At 38.7% G+C, this 11,297-nt stretch overlaps 1 protein-coding gene across 1 annotated transcript in view; it reads left to right on the forward strand.

The window, feature by feature from the left end:
• The window catches only part of LOC104413054 (UPF0606 protein KIAA1549-like), a gene marked incomplete at its 3' end in the record, with an annotated part of 22,140 nt that extends 11,901 nt beyond the window's left edge, over nucleotides 1-10,239 (forward strand). The window contains exons 6-8 of the mRNA XM_010023951.1: nucleotides 409-554; nucleotides 7,728-7,905; nucleotides 10,055-10,239. Of these exons, the coding sequence (XP_010022253.1) occupies nucleotides 409-554; nucleotides 7,728-7,905; nucleotides 10,055-10,239 (509 nt within the window). The remainder of the gene's footprint in view (nucleotides 1-408; nucleotides 555-7,727; nucleotides 7,906-10,054) is intronic.
• Nucleotides 10,240-11,297: the final 1,058 nt, after the last annotated feature.

Genomic DNA, 11,297 nt, shown 5'->3' on the forward strand with positions numbered 1-11,297 from the left:
CACCTCTATCACTTCCAAGCATATTTTGACTGAAAGCAGTTGCAGCAACTGAATTTTATCTTTGATTTGTTTTTAAGTAATTCACTGAATGCTCCTAAGTTTATGGGGTTTTTTAGAATTGAAACTTTCTTCAATATCCTGAGTCTCTAGCCTGGTTGAGATTCCAAAAATGCCCTCTGCCACAAGTTATTTATTTATTTATGTTAACCTTTCCCCACCCAGTGTCTTTCTTTCCAACGTGTAACCTCTGGCTGAACTGGGCAGTATTCCCATATGAATACAGTTGTTCTTGAATTGTCTGTGAGCTGTCACAGGGTGACTCAAAGCTTGTAACTGAAGGTGCAGAAAAGACACTGAAAAGTTTTACTAATTCATTTGTGTTCTTGGGTTACTTTCTCTGCAATGTAGTTCTCTTGGGTGTCGTCGACCAGCGAATTCAGGAGGAAGTGTTTCGGGCTGAGATGGAACGAAAACTAGCTCACCTGTTAAACGAGGCTTTGGTCAGAGGGCGGATATGGAGACGAGCCAGTTTTGCAGGCAGCAACGTTGTTCAGGTATTAAGAGCTCAAAGTCAGAGGAAGAAATAAAGGGTGATAAATTATTGAATAAGTTAATATTGTCTAGGTTTTGAATTGAGAAAGAAAACTCAACAGCATATGTCACTTTTAACTGGTTGATGATGTTTGTTTTGTGCCTAAAATAGAATTCTTTTGGAGACTTGTTGTCTTGTAAGCTAAACATAAACAAATGGAAACAACTGGGTATTTTAAAAGAATGCTGATGACTTCTTAAAAACAATACTGAAAGTTATTTTACCAACTTCCTATTTTAAAAACTTGCTGTCTTGTCTGACTTGCATGAGGTGCCCAGCAAAAGGAGACAGGATGATCATCTGAGTCAAAAGAAAGTCCTCTGCTGGAACAGCTACTTCCCAGCTCTCTGTTGTGTTTTGGTGTTGGTGTAGAAACATGAAATACAATCGTATGCAGCAGTATAGTAGTATATACTACCCCTTAATTCCCTATTTGTCACAGTACTCCTGGTCACAGGAATGGCTTTCAAGTATGAATGATTAATCATACCAAATTATGCACACATGGCAACTTCTGCTATCTGGATTCCAGTGCTGTTTTATAGTTTTGTCACAGGTGGAATTATGCACATAATGTCCAGGGAGGCTTGAATATTTAAATTCTCACATGTGTTCTTTCTAGTCAGTCCAACAAACTGAAAGCCAAAATACTTTTTAATGGCTCATCTTCTTAAAAATTAATTTTCCAGCTAATTCATTGACAGTTGGTTTATCTCACATATGTCCTTCTAGTAGTACAGACCTATTATCCTTATTTAATTCAATCCTACAGTTTTTGCTACCACTTTAATTTCCAGATGTTGGGTTTTTCTTACTTTTGTTTTTGCATGTCAGAAACATCTGTTTCAGTAATAGAGATTTTATTTTATTTTTCTTTTGTGCAGCTTTTAATTGCTGTAAATAGATGTCTGTTTAAGATCTTCTATTCCCAACACCTCTTATTGCACTTTGTTCTTTATGCCCCTATCCTCCCTTTGCATATAAATTAAAGAAATATTCCTTATGTTGCAAGCAAAGATACCACAACCTGTGAAATGTGTATGTGTAGATTAGAGTTTTATGATTTTACATAAGAAAGCTCAGGTAATTTATTTTTGCATGGATAAAATTACAACCAGATCCTTTCTACCTAAAGAACAGTGTTTCAGAAAGTGAAAATACAGTGTTTTTCTTATGACTTTATATTACTTACTGCTCTGCAGCTCATGTTCCTGACAGTAATGCTGCTCCTTCGTGCCACTTAATTAGTCCAAAGAATCCTCAAACTTTGGGCAGTGGAGGATGCTCTTAGTTAAGGTCAACACATCATACTATCCCACATAACCAGGGCTTCTTCAGGTGCTCACAGCCTGTGCTGTTAGGTAGAATTAGCACCGTAATAAAGAAGATGCAGAAAAAGGAAGGCTGAAGGACATACTTTGCTGCTAGGTGTCAGTGGTAGTTGTCCTACTTTCCTGCACAAGAATAGGTGCCATCGTGTCCTATTGTTTCTTGGTAGCTTGCTTTGGGGGGATGTTCAGGTGTGTGTTAGGTGTGACAGCCTTAGAAGCTATTATGTGCAGCGGGAGTGATGCACCAGGAAGTGGGCTACTGAGTGGAGGACTATTTCTTTCAAGGATGCTCCCCTGCCAGTTGAGGATCTGGTCCATAGTCATTTGCAATAAGCCTTTCAGTTTTACTGCTGCTAATTCTATTCCTCGTATCCAAGTTTATAAGCTATTTTTGAAGTGTGTTGTACATATGCATCTGTTTGTGTCTTCAGGGAGAGCTATTAAAGTTCTTTGTGCTTTACATTCAGATTTTCCCATATATTTTTCTTTCATACAAACCAGTGACTGTTATGATAGTAGGCCACAATGAAATGAAAATAAGTGTTGGACACTTTTATTAACAGGGCATGTGTATATCCACAAAAGACTAGACATACGTTTCACTTGTGTTCAGCCCCTATAGACTGGTGTTTTTCCTGGGGTGAAAGATATTTATAGCGTATTGAAATGCGACATTTCTAAGCTCTGTGGAAAAGCAGGACTGTGGGTCAGAAGGTGAAGCAATTATTTGTGAATGTTACTGCAGGCATATTAGTTTCCTCTCACATAGCGGGGAAATAGAAGTGATACCTTGTGAGGTTTAGATTTCTTTTCTAAAGATGTGTTAGGATCTAAAAATGTTAAAATTTACTCTTTAAACCTAGATAGTTTGAGTAAGATCTTTGGAGTATCTGTGGTGCCCAAATAGCATGCTTTCTGTTTTCCTGTTTGCCTATCTGTGCTGTTAACAGGTGCCACTCCATGATAAAAAAAATCAAAAAAAGGAAAAAAGCCTATAACCATTATGTACAAAAAAACCCTCTGAAGCCTCATACCTGATAGTTATACATGAGATAGTTCCATTTTTTTTTGTGATTTTGATATTAATGTTTCATAGAGCAAGACATATATATTTTTAATAGGTGTCTGTTGTTGCTGCAGATTTGAAGGCACATTTAACGTGGTTTGCATTGCACCTGCAGAAGCTAAGCCCAATGCTATATTTTGTCAGTAGTTTACTACAGTATCTCAATTGTCATTAATTTTTTTTTTTTTAGAGGAATTAAATGGCTTAATTGTAATTTAAAAACTCCACTAGGAGCTAACATAAAAATAACTTTTCTTCATATCAGCGTGCTTGGTCTTTTGAACCTAACAGAAAGCAGAAAGGTGATCCTACTAAGTGACAAGAAGAATGGTGTTCTGATTTAAAGAGCACATTAGGTGACATTGTAGTTGTAGTGTGTGTGAGGAAGGTAGTAGCTATGAGGGGATATAATGACTTCATTGAGATTTCATTAAGGCAGAGGTTCATTCTCTTGGTTTTCTGCTGACAGCTCTCCTGAGTGTGTAATCTGAATAAAGGCCCAGTCTTGCTGGGATTTTAGGTTTTTAAATAGAGCCTTTGGGGACTGCTGCTGCTTCACCTTTTCCTCAGAGGCATTTCACTCCTTCAACGACCAGCCCCTCCATCAGGTTGCGGACAGCCTACCACTGTTCTGGCAAGCCAGTTTTTTGGCTAGCCCAGCCTCTGCAAGTCAGAGAGGAAATTTCCTTAGTGTTGCTTTCAGTGCCTTGGCCCTCTCGGTTCATGTATCGGTCTCCCTGGCTTAGCACGAGGAGGGGCTGCCACAGCAGGTAAGTGTTTGGTCTGCAACAGCAGGTGCTGCCCTGTCCAGGTTCCTTTGAGAGCTTTCTCTGACCCCGGGCAGGCTATGTGTAATGCCTGTTTCACATACGCTTTATGTCATATTGTCTGCTGAGCCTTTCAGACCACAATACAGCTTCATTTGATTGCCTGGACACTAAAATCCTAGTTTTAGTAAGGCAGAAAGCAGACTATTTTTTGCTTCTTTTTTCCCTAGGGGATGAACAGAGTGAAAAAAGGAAAATAAACCTCATATATGTGCATTTTGGAGGTTGTGTGTGTGCACTTGCTTGTTTCTATTTAACGCTCATGCCTTCGAAACCCGGAGCCGGTTCACCCAGGGATTCCTTATTCTGACGGGGTTGCTGACTGGGACATCCCTCTGGCTGACTGACACTCTGCAAATGCCTTGCAAGCTTGCCCACCACCTGGATTTCCCAACTCAGATTAGGAACTAGGTTTGGTTTTCAGGCAGCTCTGTTCACTGACCTATAGTATTCTCTTGAAAACACTTTTTAAATTAAATTTACTGACACCTGCACACAGTTAAGCCTTTACTCTGTGGAGGTTAAATGCACATCTAGTATCAACAGGGATGGTATCATTTATGTACAGAGAAGTTAAATTAGTCTTGTCTTCTTTTTTTCTGCCTGCCATATAGTGAAGTTCTTGTATTTCCTTCCTATGTCATCCCTCACTGCCAAAGTATAAATGTAAAATGCTTTAAATGCTTCTTTACACATGGGCTGCTTTGCTGGCTACCTTCAAAATACCATTTCTGCCCCTGCTTGCATTCTTAGCACTCTCAAGGGTAGGGACACCTCTGTAAAATACGAGACAAAACCAGTTCAAAGCTGCATGAAGGCTATAATTTGGAGCAAAATGGCACAAAACATGGTATACAGAAACTGTAAAAAAAATGGGCATGGTGGCTGTGTACCTCAATTTTATACCCAGACTTAAAACCAGTTCAGATCCAGTGGGCCATTTTCTGTGTTGCAGCAAACTCAGAGGATAGTTAAAAAAGAAGTTCAGAGAATCAGTATGACAGAGATGAAAACTGAAGTACCACTGTTGTCACAGTTGTGTTTATATATACATCTAGTTGTCTCATTGTCACCTCAAGAATACCCTGCTCAGCCATCAGCTTTCCCAGAATAGAAATCCATAACCATCTCCCCTTGGATTGGAAATTTTGTCTGCAGCTTCCCTCAGCATGGTGTGAGTACTCGTGAAATACTGAGTATTCAGAACAAATTATTTCAGATAAAATTTACCTTAAAATAGTGAGCTTAGTTCATCAACACCAGCCTGCACCTCCACCCTTCACTGAATTTATTCATGTTCGTTCCCACGTTCTCTATACTGTGCTAAAATACCTCCAGCTGCTCTTTCTGTCTACTCTGACTGTTCTCACTCATTCCTGTTCCTCAGCATAGGGAGTCATACACTGTTGTTTTGAATTATATGCTAAAAGTTGTATTGTTTTAGTTGTGGCAACTTGCTCTGAAATCTGTCCTCCTCTGCCCTTTCAAAAGGCAGCTATGGAGAAGTTTCTTTTTAACCCATTCAGCCAGCTTCTAACTGTTACACTGTGTATAACACACATAAAATTACAGTACTTCTAGGATACTCCACTATGCCATAAAATGTATGATGATTCTCCACTATGCCATAAAATGTATGAAGATTTAAGAATCTTCTGTCTTTGATTCTGTAGCTTTGCTATACGCGGAAAGGTTTCATAAAATTAAGTGGAAACTCCATTGACTTTCAGTCCCATGTGGCGTTTCAGCTCCCTTGCTGTCCGTGTTAGTTAAGTGCTGCTTAGGAAGGTAACAGTCTGTACGCCCTGCTGCTCTCTGCACTGCAGCCAGGGTGTGGTAAAGGCAGCCCAGCTGAAGCAGAAAGATGAAGCTGTTAACATTTGCTAAATAATGATGTGTCTGGGTTCTGTGAAACCAGATTCATCCTTCCAGATGCTGAATATGTATGCTGAAACCTTACATATTGATACTCTCTTGTTACACCTTCAGTTGGAGATTGTTGCCCCTTAGCTGATAGCATTCAGGATGAGAAGCAGCACTGGTTAATAGGTCCTGCTAGCAGGTCTTGCTGTGTTTCAGAGATCTGCATATTTTTCTGCTCTGTTTGTAGGTATTCTGTTTCTTACATCAAATGTGACTGACATTGAACATTACTCTTTGCTTTCAGTTGTTTGGCCTAGAAGACTTTTTTTCTCCTTTTTTTTATTACATACCTTGCTGTTACCACCCCTGGGAAATGCTTTTTTAGGACGTGTTGAGTTGATGTCCCCAAAGACCAGAACATCATCCCTGTTGAGCTAGAACATTGCTCTGCTTTCCTTCAACATGATTGTTTTGGTGGAAACTAGAAAAGAAAATAATACAGAGCTTTGCTTTTGTAAGCCTCAGAGATGCAAACATTTGTGTGTTCACTTCAAGCCTGTGGGCAGTGTGTGAGATCCTAATTTATTAAGTATGTACTTCATATTAAAAGGTAATTCTGAAGGAAGCAAAATATATTGCTCTATTTGTGGTAGTTCCTTTCAGAGCTCTTCAAACTCTGTTTTACATGATAGAATACCTCCTATTTGCTTGGCCTAATTCTAGATTTAGCTCACCATTACATGTAAATGGTTAAACAGATGAGAGTTGTGTATAAGATCTAATTTTACAGGAATTCAAAAATGTTATGTGATTCTTACATGCAATGTAGATGTCTGGTGGTTATCTACAGGGCTTCCTCATAGCAAGCATTTTTTTGATTATTAACATCTTTAGAAGTAGGTAGGAAGAATTACTTCCCCCAGCATCAAATACATTCCTTCCTGAAGAAGGGTGAGTGCCAGGGAGAGCTGTTTGCAGGATGAAGGTGACTGTGCTTTCGTTGAGGAAGAGCAACAGTGGTATTTGAAGCTAACAGCGTATTTGCATGTATAGCTGATTAACATTTGGAAAACCTGGAACAAAGAGGTGTGCGTTATGAATAACAAAGCAAAGTCAAAGTAGGTATTTAGAGAAGGGGGAAGTGCAACCACATTAATCTCTTCAGTAGCTCCTACTAATTGAAAAATGCTAAAGGCCATAGAGGCTTCCAGGGTGGCATGATATTGGCATCTTCAGAGTGAAAGCAGTTCTCTTCAGTACTGGATCTGTACATTGTCATGAAACAGGGGAAAAAAAACAGAGACATCAGGAATTACAAAAAAAATTTATTATACAAAGATTGGTTCCCTGGAAATTTTCCTTTCGGTTACCAAATGTAAATTTCTCTAAATTTCCCAGGGCCCCAGAGCACTTGAATAGAGCTTCTGTAATTAGACACCAATATAGTATTCCAGCAATGTTGTTTTCCCCTGGAAGACTTCTACTCAGAATAATTTATATAGTATTAGGTGAAAATATCCTGAATTTCAGTTTAGAAGAAAATTATTAGTACTGAATATTAGCTTTGTGTATCTATGCTTGCCCAACATTGACTTCAACTCTGCTCAGATGACAGAACTAGCCTTTGTGTATGTTGCTTTTGCTGCATACAGTATTTCTGAGCACTGTATGTGGTACATCTTCCTTTCAGACTTCTCTGCATATTGACAATATCCAAACTGTACCAGCTCATAGAAATTACGTGGTTAGTATAATACCATATTATTTGGTGTCACAGCTAGAAGGATTTTCTTTAACAGCAATTGTATTTCTACCTCATAATACAAGGTAGAATGCTTTTTATGCACTAGGGGTTGCACACAGTGAGAATTAAGACAGATATTGGTTCAATCTTGGCAAAGCTGCTTGTTCCAAATGTCTATTTTTAGGTAAGTGTCCTTAAGGTCCAGGCCCTGTGAAGGGAAGAGGGAGAGAGCTGAAAGGCCAAATATGTGGGAGCCCAAAATAAACACAACTTAAAATGCAACAGCTTTCCAATTTCTTTTCAGATTGTGAATGTGTCGCGGTTAGTTGGTGTTGATAACCCTGTGGAGCTGATCTATTTCGTGGAGGACCAAGATGGAGAGAGACTCAGTGCTCTAAAGTGCTCAGACCTGATGAACAGAGTTGACATCCAGCGGGCAGCAATCATCCTTGGATACCGCATTGAAGGCACCGTTGCACAGCGTAAGCCCTTTCAAATCCACACTGATGCCAGCAAAGAGAAACTGGAAGGGTGACGTGAGCTTTGGAGATTGGCACTTGTCAGACCCCACCGTTGCAGTGTTTTGTTATTGGGACGCTGCAATTTTGGCGCTCTGAGGGGAGTAATTTTTAGCAGTTTTGCAGTGAGCTGTGTGGTGTTGCTTTGTTTCTTGATGACTGCTGAGGTTGGAATTGCAACAGGGTCCTTAAGTGCAAACCTCACTGCATTCACTTCTGTGCTTGTGCTAGAAAAATAATGTGCTAACTAGATAGCTTCTTGCCATTTTCATCTCTTTTTAATCTCTTACCTTTCCCAGCAGTTGCACAAACCCCATGATTGTGGAATAAGAGGGTGTCTGTGAAACGGGTGTTTCCTTTAGCTGAGTAATAGCAGTGATGTTTAACGCAAGTCATTACTTTTTTTTGTCTGAATTATTATTTATGTGAGTGAAATATGTAGGCTAATGCTAGCTGGGGCATTTTGAAAGGTATGAGCAAAAAGAAGCAGTTGATTTCCTCCACTGAGTATGGTTGACCTTATTTTTATTTGTCCATCAGTAATATATAAGTAATGTGATCTTTCAGTAAAGATAATATAAAAGTAATGTTTATTTACTAGATACACATCAGAATAAATACGACAGGCCATATAAAGTCATATAGTTACTTTATTCAGGAAGCAAGACAGAAGACCTACTGAAAATTCCATGTTATGTTTAGGAAAGAAATTTGGAAGTATTTTAAAACAGTAATGGACATGTATATGATCTTCAGAATACCTCATTGAAATGAATGCTTAATTATCTTTTCGGTTTTCTGTGCAATATGGAGGCATCAGTTATATTGTACCACAGGGTATTTTGCCAATAGAACAAATGTGTCTGATTTTTTTAAATCCTCTGCAGAAAGAAAGGGAAGGAAATAGTAATAATTGCACCATCTGGATGTGTTTTAAAATTTTTGTCCCTCATTAAAACAGAGGTTTAAAAATGCGTTAGTAGCTTGTATACATCTGCTTAATATCTGCTAATGGGATGTGATACCGGTTAGACAGAAGTGCAAAAAGTTGCAAGAATAAATTCCCTTTACAAAAGCAGTAAGTGTTCAACAAACTATGAAGTGTTTATAGCTTATTCTGCATGAAGTTGAAACTTATCTTTGACGTGTCATTAGAAAACTCTTCTAAGAGGCATAACATCATAGAAATCTTTTAAATGTTTCTTCTTGCTGGAAGAAACTAGATCAAAAGAAAAGGTTATTTTTATAACAGAAAATGGAATGTCATAAACGAGCTGTCAGATGTATAAAATATAGGAATTATAATATGTTCCTTTTATCTCTAGGTTCATCATTAGAATGGCTATTATTAAAATGATATATAAAAATAAGATTGCACAGAAATATTCTTTTTAACTTCAAGACATCATTTTACACTTTGACTAGTAGTGTATTACTGCTGTTGTTTTTAGTCCCACATATAACCACTGTGAAAAATAGAGCAAATGGAAGCTTTGTCAGTTCTTCCAGTTCACTTCTTACAAGCATAACTGGTTTGATTACACTTCCCAGTAGTTTTGTTTAAAGGATCTCACACACTGACAGCAAAACAGAGGAAGGAAAATAAGTAATAAAAAATGTGGAATTATACACCTTGGGGAGGAGGGTCTTACTGATTTCAAATTGACTGTGATTATTAATGAGGAAGGTCACAAAATATATAATGTAGAACTGAAGAGAAGAGGCAGCTGATAATACCATAAAGCAGGAAACAGGCAATAATACTGGAAAATCCTTCTTGCCTTTGTTAGTAGCAAGTCATTTTTCTGGATGCATTTCACTATGTCAGCTCAGTTTTGGGTTACAGGATGTTGTGGCAGAAGTTTATTTTCACTAGTATTTTAAGCCCAGGCCTTCAGAAGATAGACCAGGACAATCTGTCACCTGCCCCATGCTTCCTGAGCATGACATATGTTAACTTATAGGTGGTATGACATGTCCTGTGATGTGCAGCTGGTTTCTGATAAATTTCTTAACTAGCATTTACAAGCACATAAAAATACACAACCTTGAAGAGTCCTCAGTTTAAAATATATAACCATGTAATATTGCTGTCTTCCTTTTAACTTCACAGCTGTGGAGAAGCTGAAGGAGTCCACCTCAGAGTCACAGAATAGCAACCTATGGATTATTGTTGGTGTGGCAGTCCCAGTTGCTGTGGTGCTTCTAATTGTTATTATTTTATACTGGAAACTTTGTCGAACAGACAAACTGGAGTTTCAGCCAGACACGATGAGCAACATTCAGCAGCGACAGAAGGTAAAAGGGGAAGCTCTGCTGGGAGGAGCTTGAGTATTCTGAGCATAAATAAATCTGAGAGTCTATGGAACACCTACAGTCCTTAACAGCATGTGGAAACACAGTTTCAGAGCCTTCCAGTTTAAAAAAATAATAATAAAAAGAAAAATAAAAAGTCAAATGATAGTTGAACTCGAGAATCCCATAGTGTTTTATTTGTTCTCCTAGGTATATGATACTGCATTAGATAGATACATCATTCTGAAATGTGGGCACTGAGGCTGAAAGGAATCTTTCTTTATCACTTCATTTCAAGGCTTTGGCTAGAACTGAGTAAGAGGAAATGTATTAAGTGTTGAATCACTGACCTTGCTTTCTGCAGAGGGCTGAATTTTTCTTTGGAGAGCTTCTGCTGAACTGATTTGACAGCTGAACCGTACCATCCGTTATACCTCATGCTGGAACTAGAATTTGCTAGAGCCTGTCCATGCTGTTCCATCTTCTGCCAGGGCCCTTCTTCTGCCGTTGTGAGACCCTGTTGCAGGACTAGAACTTTAATTAGTGGATCTGCATGAGGCTGCATGGGTGAGCGTGTTGGCCACAGTGTTGGAGGACTGCATTAGGATGGTGAGAAATTCAGTAGTCTGACTTTTTCCTGCCCAAGACTGTAAATTAAAAAATATGTGAACCAGGATTTTCACAAAGGATGTATTCAGTAAAAAGAATGGAAAAGCCACTAAAGAGTTACAAATCCTACTTCTCCTTTTTACAACTGAAGAGAACCAATCTGTGTGTTAGAGGTGCTTATTACTGACTATACCTTCAGAGGCATTATTGAAGGCAAAATAATCTGCCTGTGCTAATCCTGTAGTACTGTAGTCATGTTCTTGTACTGTCACCTCATGTTCAGTCATACAGTTTTCTCCGTAACAAGCCTTGTCTGTACACCGTGCTCCCTTTCAAGATAATTAATGATGTGAAAGATGAGAGAAGTGGGAGCGGTTGCACTTCCAAAGCAGTCAGAACAAATCGATAGTAACTTCCACTTGTCTCATCACTGCAGATTGAGTGTCAGAATC

This window comes from Nestor notabilis, unplaced genomic scaffold (assembly GCF_000696875.1).
Source record: "Nestor notabilis isolate BGI_N333 unplaced genomic scaffold, ASM69687v1 scaffold8801, whole genome shotgun sequence".
NCBI lineage: Eukaryota > Metazoa > Chordata > Aves > Psittaciformes > Psittacidae > Nestor > Nestor notabilis.